Source organism: Cucurbita maxima, unplaced genomic scaffold (genome assembly GCF_002738345.1).
Source record: "Cucurbita maxima cultivar Rimu unplaced genomic scaffold, Cmax_1.0 Cma_Scf00001, whole genome shotgun sequence".
NCBI lineage: Eukaryota > Viridiplantae > Streptophyta > Magnoliopsida > Cucurbitales > Cucurbitaceae > Cucurbita > Cucurbita maxima.
This window is the reverse complement of record NW_019272017.1, coordinates 2,691,318-2,711,102: the sequence shown is the minus strand read 5'-3', so window position 1 is coordinate 2,711,102 and position 19,785 is coordinate 2,691,318. Positions and strand designations below refer to the sequence as shown.

Here is a 19,785-nt window from a genome sequence, read left to right as displayed (position 1 = left end):
TAATGTATTAAAAAAAAACAACTAAATAATATAATTACATTGGATTAGGTTGAATTGTTTGGGTAATTTTGAATTATCAAAAAAGATTTTTTTTTTTTTTTTTTTTTTTTTTTTTTTTTTTTTTTTTTTTTTTTTTTTTTTTTGTTTGTCCACGCACATAATTAATTATTATTTATATATTTGAAGAAAAAAATAATAAATAATTATGTGTGTGTCCAGGTTCGTCCTTCGACTTCCACAGCCGAAATAAGATTCATCCCGTCATCGTCCAGTTCTTCTTCCCTTCCCTTCTGTATCCCTTTACCTCCATTTTTAGAGAGATTTCTCTTAGTTTTCAGGAATTTTGTTGTTTCCGGGCTTTCCATGGACGTTTCATTGAGTTCAATGGAACCAACATTCGAGCTTCTCTGTTTTACCGACCTCAATCGCCTCTGCTGCTGTTTTTCTTGTTGTCGCTGTTGTTGCTGATCAGGAAATTCTGTTGGGGTTTATTTCGTTCAATTTTTCTATCTCCGATTGTGGTTGTTTACAGGAGGTGTAACTTTTGGGGGATTGGATTTTGTTTGCTAGGGTTAAGACTCTGATTCTTCGCTTTGTTCGTAGTTAATGGATTTGTCTAAGTCCCATTCCAACCTTTCTCTTGGATTCTCATCGCATGCTTCCCCGCCTCACCGTGCTCAGATTGCCGATGATTCCGTCTTGCTGCATCTCGATTCTTCTCGACGGGAATCCTCGTATTCGTCCACCCCAGTCCCTCTTCAGTTGATGGAACAGCAGACGGAGAGTCACAGAAATGATGGTGGAGATGCGGAGAGAGATGACGATGAATACGACGACAGGGAGGTAGAAGAGTTTCGGATTTTGGGTCATCCTATGTGTTTGAAGCGTCGAAGAGATGGCGAATCTTCGACATCCTCCAGTTCTGCGAAAAGAATTTCGTGTGAATTTGATATAGAGACACGAAGGAGTGCTGTACGGTCATGGGGTGATCAGACCCTTCGAGTTGCGGACCCTAACCTATTTGGGATTATGGAGAAGGAGAAGCAGAGGCAATTCAAGGGCATTGAATTGATTGCTTCTGAAAATTATGTGTGTCGGGCTGTAATGGAAGCATTGGGAAGCCATTTGACTAATAAGTACTCGGAAGGTATGCCCGGTGCGAGGTATTACTGTGGAAATCAATATATAGATGAGATTGAAACCCTATGTCGTGAGCGCGCATTGGCGGCATTTGGTCTTAGTTCTGATAATTGGGGAGTTAACGTGCAACCTTATTCATGCACATCTGCAAACTTTGCTGTCTACACTGGTCTGTTATTGCCGGGCGATCGGATCATGGGGTTGGATACTCCTTCTGGTGGTAATACAAGCCATGGGTACTGTACCCCAAATGGAAGAAAAGTTTCTGGGGCCTCAATTTTCTTTGAGAGTTTGCCATATAAGGTGAATCCACAAACTGGTTATATCGATTATGATAAGCTTGAGGAGAGGGCACTTGACTTTCGCCCAAAAATACTTATCTGTGGTGGGAGCTCGTATCCTCGTGAACTGGATTATGCAAGGTTTAGGCAGATTGCAGATAAATGTGGAGCAGCTCTGATGTGTGATATGGCTCAAATTAGTGGCCTTGTTGCTGCCAAGGTGTGATTTTTTCTCCATCTAAATACGACCCTTGAATATCTGTGTATATATCTTTTGGTTTTTCTTATCACATGTACTAGTTACTATCCTGTCTTCATTCTCTTGGGTCTCTATTTAGTTGGTTGTTAATATAATTAAGATATTTGAATTGTTTTACCTGATATTCAGACATGTCTTCAAAGGTGGCTGTGTGGGGACTTCATTGTGGTTTTTGGTATTTAGGATATGTATGGCTTTGGCTATGAGACTTAGTGATACGAAAATGTAATTGATTGAAGTATTTTGGGACAAGACGTGTTGGTACATTGGCCAATCGTGAATGCTTTGAATCATTAAGCTTATGACTGTGGCATTGTTTTTCTTTTCTACTTTTATTAAAGATAGTTTTTGTTTCTACGTGCTTCTATTCTTCATTTTCATTCAATAGTGTATTTATGCATTTTTCAGTTTTTTTTAGGTCTTCATGTTATAACAATGCCTTGAATATATATATTTTTTAATAACCCGATATGGGGTCTCCTATGCCCGCCCCAAGATCTGGACCAGGAGCCTTTTCAATTTGTTGAACCTTTTTTTGTTACTTTTTTTATGGTAGAGTGCATGTTTTGACACCCGTTTCATAGTCACTAAAGCTTGCACTTTCGTTACTCGGTGAATTGTTATTTCCTTTTTTTAAAACAAAATAGTATGTTGCTCTTTGACATCTGTGTTTTTTTTTTCTACTTATATTGTTTGATCCATCAGTACTTTTTATGTGTAATCTTGTAGTTTTAGATGGAAAATTATCCCTACTCTTCCGTTCATATTTTGATTTTGGTTTGAATTTTCTGACAGGAATGTGTCAGCCCTTTTGGGTACTGTGATGTTGTGACTTCAACTACTCATAAAAGTCTTCGAGGTCCGAGGGGAGGTATAATTTTTTATAGGAAGGGTAGTAAGCCGAGGAAGAGAGCAATGCTATTGTATCAGGGAAATGAAACTGACCAATATGATTTTGAGGAGAAGATAAACTTTGCCGTTTTTCCCTCTTTACAAGGTGGACCTCACAATAACCATATTGCTGCTCTTGCTGTGGCCCTAAAGCAAGTGGCTACTCCCGAGTACAAGGCATATATGCAGCAGGTGAAAAAAAATGCTCAAGCCTTGGCTGCTGCTTTACTTCGAAAGAAGTACAAGCTTGTAACTGGTGGCACGGATAACCACATGATACTCTGGGATCTAAGGTCCTTGGGATTGACAGGTGCATAATTTTGACTCGAATGTTGCAAATTGATGTGAACATGATATATTTAAGCTGCACAACTAGCTTTTTGTTTGTCTAGGGGGAAGTGGCACACAAAAAACGTTGCTCAAGCACAGCGAGGGTTGATTAAGTTATGCACTGTGGGTTATGATTAGGGGAAATGCCATATTATATTATTATTGCATTACATGATTTACATAATTTGGAATAAGTATATCTCTTATATCAACTGAATTGCCAAACAAAATAGGATTTTTTTTTTTTTTTTATATGGTTAAATTAGCTTAAAAACTACTTGCTTCGGCACAAATATGATTTTTATTTAGCAATATCTGGTACTTTTTTTCTTTTTCATTTCATAGATTATGTCTGACTTTTCATTTCATAGATTATGTCTGACTTTTCATTTCATAGATTATGTCTGACTTTTCATTTCATAGATTATGTCTGACTTTTCATTTCATAGATTATGCCTGTGCATTTAATTACTCTAATAAGAAAGCTGAATACATTCTTTAATAAGGTGTTAAAAGTGATGAAACTGTGGACAAGGCATGCAACTGTTAGTCATGGCAAGTCTTAGCATAGCCTTCAAAACTCACCAAAACTATGGAAAAGTACAGAAAGGGTGATGAGAAATCAACCCAAAAAGGCCATTAGGAATTGGATAAGTTTCTCCAATTGGCAGCGACTAATGATGATTGCAGTTACTAAAAACAAAAAAAAAAAAAGGGTTTTTTTAAGGTACTCCAAGAAGCCTTTTATTCAATGAAGATGAACTCTAAACTTCTGAAATAATTTATGATTTCATTCTAGTCGAACTTCCACGAGTAAAGATTCTTTGCTTTGTACTTTAAGGGATGCCTCCTTGGCAAACAATCCAGAATTTGCAGAACAGAAAAGGGTAGGCATTAAGCAAAATTAAACTTATCTAGCAGAGTTCCTCAAAGATTTCTGTAGCAGTATAGGAATAGACTGTTTTTGGCTTTTGAACCATCTTTATCTTGAGCAGCACAGCTATAAGAGATGAGTCTGGGGATTTCTTCTTTGTGTAATATCAGACATATTGATGCCCGTTATCACTAAGTTTCACAGAACTTCTTGTCTTCTTAGGGCTTCCTTTCTGCCAAATGACTCCAAAAGTCTCTTGTTAAGAGTGGTGTAAAATCTATTACAACGCACAACTTGTTTTTTGTTCATATTTGTATGCGTCTATTTCTTCTGAGTCCTAATTTTGATGGTATCTGTGGTGGCTTAGTCTATTATTCTACATTTATATTGTGTAACTTATTGATGGCATGGTAATTGTAGGTAAAAACTATGAGAATGTTTGTGAGATCTGCCACATTACTCTCAACAAAATTACAATATTTGGTGATAACGGAATTATCATACCCGGAGGAGTACGGGTTGGTGAGTAATGCCCTCTTATATTTCATATTTTGGGCTCCTTTTATTCGAGTTTTTTATGTATGCCTTTTTATTGTATTCATTTTCTCAATCAACACTTAGTTTCATACCGAAAGAAATATCTTGGGGTATCCTATGTTTGGAGAGCTTAGTATGCGTTATAAATTGGCTCACTGTTACCCCTGCAGGCACCCCAGCTATGACATCAAGAGGCTGTCTGGAATCTGATTTTGAGACAATTGCTGATTTTCTTCATACAGCCGCTCAGATTGCAATTTCAGTACAGCGAGAGTATGGGAAGCTACCAAAGACTTATCTCAAGGGCCTTCTAAGTAATAATGAAGTGGTTGAGCTCCGAAACCGTGTTGAAAGTTTTTCAGCTCAATTTGCAATGCCAGGCTTTGAAATTTGAATGGTAGTTGCAATTGCTAGTGAAATGGACAACCATCCGTAGTCCTCAAAATTCGTAATTTCCGCTCATCATGCCTTCCATATATACAATATATGAAGCTTCTCCCTCTTGGACTTGCTGTCTTCAAAATTGTTTGGTTGCTATTCAGTTGCCAGTAGTTCATATCATCTTATGGTTTGGAAGGTGTTGTAATTATCAGAAGAGCATTTGGTAATACCGAGCTTTTCTTCTGTTCGGCAGAAGGCATACAATGGATAGGAGGTTATGTGCAGTTTTGTGGTGGTATCATTTTTTGGAGCAAATCAACTGAAGATATTGTTTGGTACGGGAGAATAATTAAATTCTAGTACTCTAAATTATCAGAGTTCTAGAAGAATGTTTTGGATCTGATTGTTTATGGAAACGGCTCAGGAATCATTTTGCCAGTTTGATATGTGATGATGTGGTAGGGAAGTATTCACAATGCTGATCAAGTTCCTTTGATCAGTTTCCATTGTGTAAGTTCTTGCTACATTTCCTTCATCATAAATTATGTTATATAAGTGTCTATTCATCAACCTAGTTCATTTCTCTGAAGGTCTAGTCGATTTATTTGTCCACGTTTGTTGATAGAAAATTCAGCTATGGTTCTTGCACTTATTTTATTCTTCTCCCATGTTTGATAGTAATATGATAATTGTTTCAACACTGCAGAAGCTGATGCAATTGTGATAAATAAATTGATAAGATGATATATTTGCATTTGAGTTGTTTCATTACTGTTTCTCGAGTTACTAACCAAACTTTGATCATCTTTAGGCACAATTGACTCTCCCGATACTCGTTACCATTATTTTCTCGTATTATATATATGATCATATAACACAGGTGCTACAGTTATAGGATAAAAACAGTACAGCCGTTTTCATTTTTTTTCCTGTGTTATGCAAGTCTTGTGCTGCTCTTTTACTTTTACATGTTGAGAAGGAAACACAACTGGGGTTGCTTTTTCCCATGTTGATTCTGAAGCTTTGGTAGACTGTCCTGGTGTCATAGGGGGAAAAAACATTAGAATCATCTGGAGCACATCATTTAAGCTTAAGTTGCAGAAGTGTTGAATAATGGTTGCTTGAAAATGGACTTGGAAATTAGGTCCACTAAGAAAAAGTTAAAGCTGAATGGAGAACCTTGTACATGCTTTTTACTTTTGACTTCCAGTTGCAAACAATCTTTTTTCAAATACTGGCATAGCAGTCATGACTCTGCTTCCACTGCTTCATGTCTGGAAACTTAATTGATCTAATGCTTTCATCTCAATGATGGGACTGGTGGACTTCATGTTTCTGCATGTACTATGTATTTGTTTTGAGCACAGGGCCATAGGTATGTTGGTTTTTGGACAATGTTCAAAGTTGTTTTTGTTAGTTCACTTGTAAATTTGAATCCTTCTCCCTATTTGGGCCCGAGTCCTCATTGGCACCCACTCGGTGTCCAGCCTCCTTTAGGGCTCAGCGTCTTTACTGGCACGCTGTCTAGTATCTGGCTCTAATACCATTTGTAATAGTCCAAGCCCACTACTAGCACATACTGTTTTTTTTTTTTTCAGCTTTCCCTTTCGGGTTTAACCTCAAAGTTTTTAAAACGTGTCTGCTAGGGAGATGTTTCCACGCCTACTGTAAAGACGTTTTCCTCTCCAATCGCTGTGGGATCTCATATTCGAAAGATATGTTTGATTGAGATTCAATAGTTTATTTTTATAGCTTCTAAGTTTTTAGAACATAGACATCTTTATTTGTATTTGTATTTGTTTAGTTCACAATGAAAATGACAAGCCCTTTTTACCACAACCTCTAAAGTTATGTTCTCTCTTTACAATTTATATCATTATACAAACATAAGTAATGGAGCAAGAATCATGACCAAAAAGAATATTTTGTTTTAAAGTTTATTATTTTAAGAAGGAAAAGGCTAAATTCATGGCCTTTCTCTCTCATTCTCTCTCTCTAGGAGGAGTCTTTTCAGTGTCCACTTTCCCATCATTAGTTCCCGATCGCAATGATTAGCCATTTACTATCTCAACTACAAAGAAAAAGAATCTCTACTAAAATTCATTATTCATTCAAAATAATTAGATAAAAGAGCTTCGACCTTTCAACTCATTTTTGCTTTCGAAAATTGTATATTTCACATTCATCTCTATCAGGGATGAGAGTATTTGAACATTTAACCTCTTAATCGAGAGTATACCTCTTAATCGAGAGTATATGTTTTTACCAGCATAGTCATGTTCAAATTATCCGAAAAACAGTTATATCAGATTAGTTGAATCTTTTGTGGAAGAACGTCTTATATACTTCATTAATGATCTCTTCATCTCATCTTTTAAAAACGTGGCTTGAATGTCACGTTTTTTTTTATTATTATTATTGTCAACTTATTTTGATATGAAAATTATATTAAAATATTGACTTAGCTTCAGGGAGAAGAAAATTGAAAGGCCTTTCTTCATGGGAGGATTATATTACACCTGATTGGAGAGATTGAAAGGGCCATGAAAAGGAACCCTAAATGTCATTGTCTAAATGGTCTTGTGGGTAGGGAGGAGTACCATCATCATCATGTTATACTCTTTTGAGCTAAAACATAACTTATTCAATAGCTCTTTTGAAACAACGTTCCAACCGCTCGATTTACATATTTCTTGATCTATACTATGAATGAACTTCATTATTATAATATCTAGAACTGTTCTTAGTTTTAAAATTATAAAGCGTTGTTAGTGGTAAGTGCATAATTACCTTTATACTTTGTTTATAAAGGGTAACATATCGTTTAGTTATTTATTGAAATACAAGTTGGATGAAAGTCGTACATTGGCTAATTTAGAGAATTATAATGGATTTATAATCCAGAAATACTATCTTCATTGGAATGAAACTCTTTGGAGAAGCCTAAAGTAAAGTCATGAAAACTTATAGTGGACAATATTATACCATTGTGAAGAATCGTGTTCCACTAGGTTGTTTATTAAATTTTCATAAGCTAGAAATTTAAAATCAAACTTGTGTATGAAACTGTCTCCTTTTCTCTTCAAAGAATCTTTCTTTTTTTTAGTGCAAAAATCTGCATTTCTCTCTCCCTTTTTTCTTCTGGATTTTGCTCTGTTTGCTGCTTTTCTTCAAAGCAATTGAAGAATCAATGCCTCTCTCTCTCTCTCTCTCTCACACACACACACATCCAATAAACAATGTGACTTCAAAAACAACACAAAAACTTAATGAAAATAAACAGTTCTGCTTCAATTACTCTCTTTTTTTCCAAAAATTTCAATACATTCTTGTTAAAGTTTGCATCTTGAAACATACCCAGATGCTGTTCTTTCTCTCTCTACCTGTTATGAGTGCAAATGTCTAAAAGCTTCTTTCTTCCCTCAACAATTTCATCAAAGAAATCATCGAGCTCTCCAACAATGGCGTCCACCCCACTTCTCAATGCTCCATTCCAACTCTTCAACTTCTCTAATTTCTCTTCAATTTCAACTTCTTCTTCTTCTTCTTCTTCTTCTTCTTCTTCTTCTTCTTCTTCTTCTTCTTCTTCCAATCCCTTCTCGAGCTCTGTTTTCAGGTCATCCATGGCTGCCTTTGCTTCTCTGAACTCAAACAGCAGGATCCCCACCGGCTGCCCTTCTACTCTGTCTATCTCATTTGCCACTCTCTGTCTCAATCTCGCCATTGAAGCTACAAAGCTTGAGCTGAACGTGGTTCTTTGATGGTGATCATCTTCATTTTCAATCCCATCATTCGCATGGAAGCTGGATTCTGGCCAACAATACACGAGAGAACAGAGTAAAATCATTAGAAGCAATGAACTGATACTCTTTACTGCATGAAGAACGCCTCTGAATCCATTGAACGCATTCGACTTCGACGTTGATCCCATTCCTGTCAATGCGCTGTTGTCGTTGAAACAGAGCAGAGACAATGGCTGAATACGTGTATTCATCAAGATTCTATTCTCCTCCTCTAACACAAAACCATTCCTCTCCAAATCATAAATTGCACGAAGAACCTTCAAGAACAGAGGAAAACAGAGTAAAACAGAGAAAAACAGAGAAAAACAGAAGAAACCCAGAACAATATACATGAAAAAGAACAAAACTTAAGAGCCAAACTGAACCCAATTCAAATCTAAACAGACCCTTTGAGAAGCGCGATGATTGAAACGAAGAAGGTGAGGATCCTGCAAAGAAGAAGATATGGCAGAAGCTTCAGAATGGTAAAGTTCAATCCTTGAGATGCCGGATTTGAGGACTTGACAAGCATCCCAGAGACGGGAGCTGTCGTCCATGTACTCGTCGAGCCACTTGCCTCCGACGGGGAGGTGGAGGCGGTGGCCGAGCTGAATAAGGTGGGTGTGGAGAGCTCTGAGAAGAGAAAGGACTTTGTGGAGAAAGTGAAGGGACATGAAGTCGGAGGAGAGGAAGGCATGATCAAGGTCGTCGAGCTGGTGGGAGAGGAAGTGGTAGAAGCCATGGAGGGAGGTGGCTGTACAAGAAGAGGTACCCATTTCAGAACAGAGGATGTGTGTATGGGGGGAAAAGTGGAGAGATTTATATCATAATATGTGATAGGGAAGAATCATATCAAAAATTTTGAATTTAATCCTTCAATTTAAAAGCTCTAGATTTGATTTTCTATGAAGATTATAAAATCTTACCACGATTCCGAGATTAAATGATCGTTACATTTAGAAAAGTTTACTAGATTTGGATCGATATTAAATTTGAATACGATTTTAAATCCGAATCTTTGTATATAGAACATTTGGATTACTTATAGTCGAATACGAGAGTTTCTTTGTAACAGCCAAGTCCACCAACAGTAGACATTGTCTTTTTGGAGTTTTTTCTTATCGGTTTCTCCTCAAAGTTTTAAAATGTGTTTGTTAGCGGGAGGTTTCCTTATACTTACAAAGAATGTTTCGTTTCTTTATCCAATTGATGTGGGATCTCATAAATCCACCCCCTTTAGGGACTCAACATCCTCGCTGACACATTGTCGGTGTCCAACCCCCTTTGAGGCTCAATATCCTTGTTGGTACACCGCCTGATGTCCACCCTCTTCAAGGCAAGGCCCAACGTCCTCGTTGGCACTTGTTTTCCTCTCCAATCAATGTGAGATCTCATCTTTTTACTAAATGTTAAATAGTTGCCCTGATTTTTTGTGATTCTCAGACAAGGTTGTGACGAGTAAGTGACGAACAGGGTAAGAAACCAATCATGGGTGACTCGAAACTTTATGTTTTGATATTTAAAACGTTTTTGCTTTTGATTTTTCAAAAACTCTCATAGTTTATGGGAACTAATGATGTTGGCTCTTATTAAAATTTTCTTTCGTTTATTTTAATTATAACATTTTTATATTTCAAATCTTGTTCGATTCATAAACAAAAAGTCAGGTCGTTCGAGCACATTCAATTTGAAGTTAAACTTCATGTCACTCGTCCTAAGTTGTAACTTCATTTCTAATATGATCATAGTTCAAGTGAACAAAAAACGCAAGTCATTCTAAAATTCATCTAACAGTGAACCCTAAACCTACATGTCTACGACTTTGTTTCTCGGGAAATTGGAAGATTCTGGAATACGTCAATCGTTCTAAAACCCATCTATTTTAAACGTCGTAAAACACAACTAATATTTCTTCGTTACCATCTCGTTTTTTCTATGATAGCATTAACAAGAGCGGAAAAAAATCGAATCCGAATCTTATAGGCCAAGAAAAATTTGAATTATTGAAATTAATTTGGTTTAGATTTAATATTAAAAATAATAATAATAAATAAATAAATAAATAACCTTTAAAGTAATGTAAACTTGAAATCCAAATAAAATGATATTAATAAATAGAATCATTGCCTGAAACTGAAAGGGAAAGGTTTGGTCAGAATTTGCAAAATTTAATTTTTTTAATTTTTTTTAAAAAATAAAAATTTGAAATATTTTTATTTATTATATTATGTGTTGGATTATGTTTTCTGAGCTGTACAAGTTTGACCACTTTGACTCAATGCTTTCTCATTTTTCTATATTGATTTGGCAATGACTTGGCAGCTTTTTCTTTATGAGATTTTTTTTTTCTTTTTTTAAAAAAGAGAATTAAATGGAAATTAAATTAAATTATATAAAAAATAAAATTAGGGTTTTTCTGATTTAGGCCCAACATTGTGGGTTTAGGGTTTGGAATTGGGATTGTTTGTTTGGTTTATAAAGGAAGAATGATATCATGAGGCCCATGTCTATGTCTATGTCTATGTCTATAATGGCTATGGCTATGGCTATGGCTATGTCTATGTCTTTGCAATGTACACAACATATATAGCCTTTTCCTTTTCCCTCTCTACCTAAACCATTTAGGACTTGGACCACTCTCCCTCATGTGCTTTTTTACTCTCTCTTTGCGTGGAAGATCGAACCTTATGCTTTTGAAATTGTAGTTGGTGTTTTATCTAATGAGTTGTGCTCGGATTTACATGTACGTATGTATGAGATCAACGATGGTTCAGTGGAAGATCGAACCATTGACTTTTGAAATGGTAATCGATGTCGTATCATCCTCGGATGTACTTGTATGTAGATACTTCTTTTTCTTTTGAGGTTAACAATGGCTGAGGGGAAGATCAAATCAGTGATTTTTGAAACAATAATTGATGTATTGTCTCTCTATTGGTGTGTTTTTTAAATGGTAAATGATGTCTCATTCAATGAGTTATGCTTGAATTGATACTATTTTTGTTTTGAGATTAACGATGGTCTGTTTTCCTTTTGAGATTAACAATGGTTGAGCTAAAGATCGAGTCATCAAGGGGGGAACACAACCACTATGATATTGGGCAAGGGGTTTCATAGGGAAGGTGACGAATGCAGTTGCTATAGCCAAATAACTCGAACCTGTAAACAAAAGAAAGAGTGGACTTTTGTGGAAAATTTAGATTTTATCTAACTGTGGTCCTATCCTATCTATCCTATCTGTCTCAACGAACTCCGTTGCAGACATGATTGAAATTTCTTGAGAATTTTTTTATAGGTGTTGAGCTAAAGTGTAGGGTAGGATGCCTTAGAGGCACCATAAATTAAACGGTTGGCAACAAAACGTATAAATGTCCGAGGACGAAAGAAAAGTGGTTGACACGAGAGTTCCTGAACCTATTCTATTGGAATTTATGGAATGGTACTTAATATTCTGTTTAAATGCTCTTTTCATACTCTATTATGTATATATTCATAAATGATATAATAGGCTAAGTATAGCATAGAGAATTTGTTTTTAGTAAAATTTAAAAATAAAATAACGTGTATATATATATATATGTTTTGTTAATATATTTAGACACGAGACTATGCCCTTGAAGTCAACCGGTTAAGACTTGGTTGAAAACAAATATTCAGTACAAAAAGATGATTGGTGAGGCATTCCCTTTTTGTTTTTGCTGGAAAATGCCCCCTTGGTTATCTAATACCTATTTATTTTCATAGCCTCAGATTACAGAGATTCATCATCTGCAACTATGAAAAGAAAAGCTTATCATTATCCCTTACCACATCAATGGAGTCAATTTCAGAGCCTTCTTCATTTGTCAAAACAGCATTTCTTGCATCAAATCCAAGCTTTTCACCTGTTAAGATTGCAAAAACTGGACTCAGGAACGAATCAATCTGATTTTGAACTATAAGGAAAGTGCAAGTTTGAAAGGGCTTTTAGAACGACGAAAATCGGTCAAAGTGTTGAAGTTTCCCATTAGTGTTACCTGCAACTCTTTTGAGCTCCTCCATTGAATGTGGCAATCTGATGAGCTTTCCAGGATCTTCACAAGAAGCCTGTTTTCTGGCTACTGGATGGCCTTTGTATACATTTACTCTAGCAAAGTCTAATTCAATGGAGTGTTTCCAGTTGAAACTTTGATCCTTTTCTTCATTGAACGCGGGCGTTTCTTTTTCAACTGAACCTTCTATGGTGATTCTGTGGCTGGCCTGCCTTTCCTGCAATCGTTTTCTTGAAGGATTTAATAAAGGATTTTTCTTTACATCATTTTCGAGATTGAATTGGAAAACTATGAGCAGAGACATGGTAAAAGTTAAGACGTTCTTATAGACTTTTTAATGAAGAACAACTTCATTTGTTCTAAAAACAAGTTTTGCTTAAACAGTGTGAGATCCCATGTCGGTTGGAGAGGAGAACGAAATATTTCTTATAAGGGTGTGAAAACCTCTCCCTAATACACATGTTTTAAAACCTTGAGAGAAAGCCCAAAAGGAAAAGCCTAAAGAGGACAATATCTGCTAACAATTGACTTGGGTTGTTATAAATGATAACAGAGGTAGACACCAAGTTGTGTGCCAGCGAGGGCGCTGGCCCCAAGGGGATTGGATTGTGAGATTCCACATCGGTTGGAGAGGGAAATGAAGCGTTTCTTATAAGGGTGTAGAAACTTATCCTAGTAGACGCGTTTTAAAATCTTGAGGGGAAACTCGAAAGAAAAATGCCCAAATAGGACAATATTTGCTAGCGGTGGGCTTGGGTTGTTATTAAATGGTATCAGAGCAGACCCCGGGCTGTGTGACAGCGAGGATGCTGGACTCTCAAAGGGGGTAGATTATGAGATCCCACATCAGTTAGAAAGGGGAACAACACATTCCTTATAAGGGTGTGCAAACCTCTCCCTAGTAGACACGTTTTAAAACCTTGAAGGAAAGCTCGAAAAGGAAAACTCAACAAGGACAATATCTGCTAGCGGTGGACTTGGACGGTTACAAACAGAATCCAAGTATAAACTGAAAAATCTAGGGACTTTTAGTTTTAGTGGGACTTATACTCAGAGATTCAGTTCTAAAGAGAAATGGATATGAAATTATATAAGAACCTGATGGAAGTTCTTGACAATGACCATACTGTCGTCTTGCCTGACATGCATAGCTTCTTGTAGTATACTTGTTTTAAGCCTCAAGAGCTGTGAAAGAGTTTTGGTTCTGTATGTAAGATTTTGGTTTTTGCAACAAAGTGCTCCAACTTCCCCAAACATACTGCCACACTGTAGTGTCCCAACAATCTGCTCCCGCTCCATCTCACAGTCGATAATTTCGATTTCCCCGGACACGATGATATAAACTTCATCAGGGGTTTCGCTATGTATAATCACGTCCTCCTTCGGAGGTATATACTCAGCTTTCATCTTTGCTACCTGTCCAAATTTGTGCCATAGTTAAGTTCATAGGTCAGCTAATCCTAACTTTGTTTGTCAAGACAAAGAACAATGATGCTCACCAGCAATGCAAGTGTTTCCTTTGAGACACCCTTGAAGAGGTAGACTTTCTCCACTGTTGGCAAAAACAATTGCTGACAGATGTTTTTACATATCGACTTTGGAAGCTGATCAATCAGCTGTTGTTGATTTAGGCTCTCTGCCTTGAATCTCAAACACATATATGCCAATATCTGTTCCTTCAATCTCGAAGGCAGCCGGTTACGGTTAACAAAGTTTGACGCCATTTCGATGTTGTTTCTCTACAAAAATGATCAAACCAAACAAACATTTCATGTAATGGTCGAAGTTAAAACAATGGATATCAGATTTAGAAACTGATGTGAGTGCTTACAAATTCCATCGTGCGACGAGTTCCTTCGACGACTAAGTTCGTCATGTTACCGATCAAGTAAGCGGTTAAGCCGAGATTGAAGAGCATGTAGAAAATGATGAAGATCATCTCTACAATGTTCACAGCATGAAGATCACCATAACCAACAGTCGTCATGGTGGTGATAGACCAATACAAGGCTGAAATATATCTCACTCCAAAGCTAATCTCTTTAAAATTTGGATTCATGGTTCCAATCCAGGTCTGTCCTTCATTTGGATATCTGTCAGCCAACAAGTAGTAGAGGCATCCGGCACAGTGGACGTAAAACAAAGTAACCTACAAACAGAAAAAAAATGTACCCCATCTTCAACAACTTGCTCACCGCTAGTAGATATTGTCTTCTTTGGACTTCCCCTCAAGGTTTTTAAAACGCGTCTGTTAGGGAGAGGTTTCCACACCCTTATAAAAAAAATATTTTGTTCTCCTCCCCAACCGATGTGGGATCTCACAATCCACCCCATTCGGGACCCAGCATCTTTGCTGGCACTCGTTCCTCTCTCCAATCGAGCCAACCTTTCAAGAAGTTTCAATCAGCTTTGAACAAGAACAGATTCTTTATTTTACTTACAGATAGAAGCCTAGCACATCGAACCAAAAAGTAGCTGAATCTAATGTCCTTCTCTAGCCTGCAAAATGAAAGCAAACATTGATGGGGTTGGAGCTTTTGGGATAAGTGACCAACAAGATAACACAACTTGAGAACAAACCTTGTGAAAAATTGCTTGACACGTCGTAGTCGCCAAAACTTGAGCAATCCCAGGAGGGCATAAGGGAGACCACCATTATAGTTGCTAACAAAAAGGTATCCAATTGTCTCAAATGGGATTGTTGATGCCAAATCCATCAAGAACCATGTTGACAAGTACCTATGGAAAACCATTTACATAAGTTCTAGAGATTTAGCCTAAAATCCCATCACAAATATGTGACATTTTGACAATATTACAGACAGTAAGTGGTGACGCCCTGTCTACATCATGGGCAAGGTGTAGAACACTAAGAGGTAATAGTAATTTCCATTTTCCATGATGCATTCATCACATCATTTGGCAAAGGAAAAGATTGCTTAAAACTGGATGAATTTATAAGAGTAAGACTTTGTGTTAAAGAGCATAACAAGATTAATTGGAGAGAGGAACGAGTTCCAACGAGGACGCTGGACTCCGAAGGGGGTGGATACCAAGCGGTGTGTCAGTGAGAACGCTAGGCTCTGAAAGGGGGTGGATTGTGAGATGCTACATTGATTGGAGAAAGGAATGAGTACCAACGAGGACGTTGGGTCCCGAAGGGGAGTGGGTTGTAAGATCTAACATCGGTTGGGGAGGGGAACTAAGCATTATTTATAAGGGTGTGGAAATCTCTCCCTAGCATATGCATTTTAAAACCCTTGAAGGGACGCCTGAAAAGAAAAACTCAAAAAGAACAATATTGACTCGAAGTGGATTTGGACTCTTACAACCAGACTTGCAGATTCTATAAGTTCAGCCACAACGCCCACAGCCACAACTATGCGATTACTATTTAGGAATGCTCTTTCAAGTAGATTCTCTTTGATTATTATGTTCCTCAAGAACATTAAAAGATACTCAGCAACTAGAACTCCAAAATTTACCATAACAACAAACTAAAACCATGTTCTCAGCTGTCTCTAAACACATAATTTCAAACATCCAAATACTCAACCAACGAGCAGCTAATTTCAAAGAAAATTCATCATAATTTACACTTCAGTTCATAAACCATTCCAATTCTCAAAACTAATTCCAACCAAGGCCTCAGAAGATGGATTTACTCAATCCCCACAACCAAATTTCAAGCTAAAAAACAGATTTCAAAGACCCATCGTGAACAAAAAGGAGAATGGAATAAAGAATTCAAACCTGATAGCTATCTTCTTAGAATCACGAACAAGAAGCTGAGTCCGATGATCAATGTAAGCAACGAAGAAGGTGAGGAAGATGTCGAAGGCGAAGAAGAGATCGACAAAATTGTCTGCAATTAATAATTCCCGCTTCGGAATTGCATCCTTGAACGCCACTTCCAATGGATACACCCACACCGAGTAAGCAACCAAGACCACCATGAACGACTGCCACCACCTGCAAATTCGCCTCCCATTTTTCAGAATTCATATCGCCAATGTTCTTTTTTCTCTCCAGTTGTGCGCGCTTTTGTGACTTTTTGTTGTCATAACAATTTAATCCTGATTTTTTTTTTCATGAATTTCTAGATAGAAATGCGCATCAAATACTGATTTATTTTTTAAAAAAATTAAATATATATTTACATCTTTTTTAAAAAAAATTAAAATACTTATTATTGATACTTACACAAATATTGACATTTTAATATTTTAATATTTTTTAAATGTAAAAATAGATCACAAAATAAATAAAATATTTATAGACTTAATTTTAAAATCACATAGTTACTAAACGGATTCAATAAAAATTCAATTCCGTAAAAAATTATTTATTGGTATTGCTATGAAAATAAATAAATAAATGAATTTCCCGAGAAATATATTTATTTTTTAAAAAGTTTGAATTTTGATATATTTTTCTTATTTTATATTTCATTTTTCTCTTGCTTTTATTTTCATTTAATAAAAAAGATATCTCAAGATTTGGTGGGTCTAAAATTAAAGAAAATAATTGGCATATTGATTTATTTATTTTGTGAAAAATTTCCCCATAAATTTGCATTAAATTAGTAATTATTATTATATTTTTAATTAATTAGCAAACGAAAAACCTTCTTCATATGGCAAATAATCTTTTTCGTACCAAAGCTCACTTTTTTATGTCGGTGGTTGTCAAATAGTATATTTATTTTAAAAAAACATAAAAAAATAAAATATTAATCTATGATTAATTTTATAAAGTTAATTTTCAATAAAATAATTTAAATGATTTTTTCAAAAAACAGTCAAAATGCATGACTTGCTCAAAATTTTTAGTTGAAAACAAAGAAATCATGACCGTTGGATATGATCACAATTTTATGACTTCTCAAATCTAAGAAAAAAAAGTCTTTTTTTTTTTTTTTTTCTAATTTGATTGAGTCTCCATATAAATTAAATATTTTTTTCTCCCTCTCTAAATATTTTAATATATTTAACTAAGATAATACATAGAGTTAAAATTTTAATTAAGCAAAGTAAAATAAAAAAAATTTAAATTAACGTGGAATTTAAATAAATTTAGATGATCTCTATTCTATCTCGTCTTATTTTTTGAATTAAAACAAATAAAAATGCTAAGAGAAAGGGTAAGGACGATAAGTGATAGTGTATACCTATATCTTGAACTCATAGGAGAGATGATCCATTTATTACCCTTAAATTTACTTCCATCAGTGAAGCTCGACACTCCCAAAGGTGGAAGTATAACTTTAGAAAGCTCTCTAAGGTTCAACGACGACGGCATGTCGGCGTCGTCCTTCTCGTCACTCCCGTGCTTCTCTTCCTTCTTGTTACCGCCATCTTTCTCAGCCGCCCGAGACCAACGGGAGGACTCCACGTCCATGGATACCCACAAACTTAGCTAGAGAGGAAAATGAGAATGTTTTTGAGGCTATGAGGAAATTGAAGGGGAGAGTGAAAACTTTGTGGCATTATTATGGAGAATGTGAAAGTTGGGTTGGTGGTCCTTTTATTTTATTTATTTATTTATTATTATAATTATAATTATTTTTCTTTGATCCTATTGGTGGTTTGAATTTTGATTTGTATGATTTTTACTCTGATTCCGACGAAATATTAAGGCTGAAAAGCCAATTGAATATGGTCCGTGGTGGGGGTGGCGTGGAGGCTTCCAATCAATCAATCTCTCTCTCTCTCTAAATAATTTACCACCTTTCTAATTTAAAAAAAAAAACAAAAAATAAATAAATTTATCCCGACCCATTTTTCGAAGCTTCGAATCATGTTTCGCCTCGATTGACATTTAAACATATAAAAACATTAGAAAAAAATATTACAATCTTTTTAAAATAAGATAATATTAAAATATTAATAAATTTTTCGAAGCTTTGAATCATGTTTCGCCTCGTTCTATTTTTTGAAATTTTTTTTAAGGTAAAAAAATAATTTAAAATTTCGACCATCAAAGATTTATTAGTTACCTACTTTAGCTTAGCCATCCACTCATGCTTTCCATTCTACATTGAAGAAACTATTGATATTGGTACCAGTCTTTATTATGGTGCTACACCGCATGTTTTAAACATTTTTCTTATTTAAAAATATTAATAATTTGCAACATTTTCTCGGAATCTTCCATTTAGAGCGACATGCTATCTTCTATGAAGACGACTGTTCTAACTATGTCAATAAGATTTGACGGTTGGTATGAGAAACGTTATATGAGATAAATTCCGATGATGACAACGTCTGGTTAAAAAAATTTGAACTGAACTTACATATTTCAGTCGTAAAATTTGTAACTATATCAAATGTTTAACAATTTACACAATTTACTCGTATTAAATTTAACATTATGTAATGAAATTACTAGACGGTTTGGATTATAGATATTTGTAAAGAAGTTGAAAAATAAAATATATAATATAATGTCTATTTGATCTGTGAATAATCGCCCTTTACTCGACTGAAAATTCCTATTTAAATGAAAAATAAAGGAGGGATGAGAATTTTTTTCGAGATGGAGACGAGGATGGGGAATCATTGTCGTAGACTATGCCAATATCCACTTGTTGTTGTTGTTGTTGTTTTTTTTTTTAACTTATTTTTTATATATATGATTTAAATAATTTGAATTATATAATTAAATATTTAAATATGAATGGTTAGATAATTTGATATTAATATTGTTTTGTATTGAGGAGGTTTAATGATGTTTTTTTAGTAAAAAATTAACCATTTAAATTCAGTTTTTTTAATAATTAACTAATTAATTGAAAATCAATGAAAAGAAAATAATTTTTCCAAGATTTTAATATAATACTTAAACTAAAGCAAATTATATATATATATATATATATTTAAATGAATGAAAATATTTAAAATAATATTGACATGATTGCCCTTTTAATAAACATAGGTTAAACATTTTTAATAAAAATAATATTTTGATGTAGATTGAATAAGAATATTTTAAAGATAAGAAATAAAGTGAAATATCCAATGGGTCTAGAATCTTTACTTTTCCCTTTTTATTACATGTTCTTTTTTTTTTTTTTTATAAAAAAAAAATTGTGAAACAAAATTTTCAAAATTAAATTATAAAGCCTTATATAAATTTAAAAAATAATTAATTTTCATTTAAAGTGATGGTCATTAAATAATTTTTTTCCTAGAACCATTAATTAAATTTCTATATTTTGTAAATTCAATTGACAATTTAATTTGTGACACTCAAATAAATGATAATTTGTTAAGGAACA

At 35.0% G+C, this 19,785-nt stretch overlaps 3 protein-coding genes across 3 annotated transcripts; 1 reads left to right on the top strand and 2 right to left on the bottom strand.

Annotated features, from left to right (window-relative positions):
• The first annotated feature begins 213 nt into the window (after positions 1–213).
• On the top strand, positions 214–5,452 carry LOC111479489 (serine hydroxymethyltransferase 7-like). Its single transcript, XM_023124190.1, has 4 exons — positions 214–1,641; positions 2,476–2,881; positions 4,196–4,297; positions 4,483–5,452. Exons 1-4 carry the CDS (start codon positions 607–609, stop codon positions 4,704–4,706), a joined length of 1,767 nt encoding a protein of 588 aa, XP_022979958.1. The 5' UTR covers positions 214–606; the 3' UTR covers positions 4,707–5,452.
• A 2,507-nt stretch (positions 5,453–7,959) lies between these two features.
• Positions 7,960–9,332, bottom strand: LOC111480769. Its single transcript, XM_023125941.1, has 2 exons — positions 8,883–9,332; positions 7,960–8,753 (listed from the first exon to the last, which is right to left on the bottom strand). Exons 1-2 carry the CDS (start codon positions 9,249–9,251, stop codon positions 8,073–8,075), a joined length of 1,050 nt encoding a protein of 349 aa, XP_022981709.1. The 5' UTR covers positions 9,252–9,332; the 3' UTR covers positions 7,960–8,072.
• A 2,763-nt stretch (positions 9,333–12,095) lies between these two features.
• On the bottom strand, positions 12,096–17,998 carry LOC111479318 (potassium channel AKT2/3-like). Its single transcript, XM_023123890.1, has 9 exons — positions 17,677–17,998; positions 16,260–16,478; positions 15,087–15,245; positions 14,948–15,005; positions 14,338–14,655; positions 14,006–14,245; positions 13,605–13,922; positions 12,492–12,723; positions 12,096–12,359 (listed from the first exon to the last, which is right to left on the bottom strand). Exons 1-9 carry the CDS (start codon positions 17,904–17,906, stop codon positions 12,250–12,252), a joined length of 1,884 nt encoding a protein of 627 aa, XP_022979658.1. The 5' UTR covers positions 17,907–17,998; the 3' UTR covers positions 12,096–12,249.
• Positions 17,999–19,785: the final 1,787 nt, after the last annotated feature.

Excerpts from the sequence above, each read along its gene's own strand:
- LOC111479489 (XM_023124190.1), top strand. The coding sequence starts at position 607 with ATGGATTTGTCTAAGTCCCATTCCAACCTTTCTCTTGGATTCTCATCG. Across the intron at positions 1,642-2,475 it reads GTGGCCTTGTTGCTGCCAAG|GAATGTGTCAGCCCTTTTGG; the intron begins GTGTGATTTTTT and ends ATTTTCTGACAG. Across the intron at positions 4,298-4,482 it reads ACCCGGAGGAGTACGGGTTG|GCACCCCAGCTATGACATCA; the intron begins GTGAGTAATGCC and ends TTACCCCTGCAG.
- LOC111480769 (XM_023125941.1), bottom strand. The coding sequence starts at position 9,251 with ATGGGTACCTCTTCTTGTACAGCCACCTCCCTCCATGGCTTCTACCAC. Across the intron at positions 8,754-8,882 it reads ATCATCGCGCTTCTCAAAGG|GTTCTTCGTGCAATTTATGA; the intron begins GTCTGTTTAGAT and ends CTGTTCTTGAAG.
- LOC111479318 (XM_023123890.1), bottom strand. The coding sequence starts at position 17,906 with ATGGACGTGGAGTCCTCCCGTTGGTCTCGGGCGGCTGAGAAAGATGGC. Across the intron at positions 14,246-14,337 it reads CTCGTCGCACGATGGAATTT|AGAAACAACATCGAAATGGC; the intron begins GTAAGCACTCAC and ends TCATTTTTGTAG. Across the intron at positions 12,724-13,604 it reads TTGTCAAGAACTTCCATCAG|GAAAGGCAGGCCAGCCACAG; the intron begins GTTCTTATATAA and ends AAACGATTGCAG.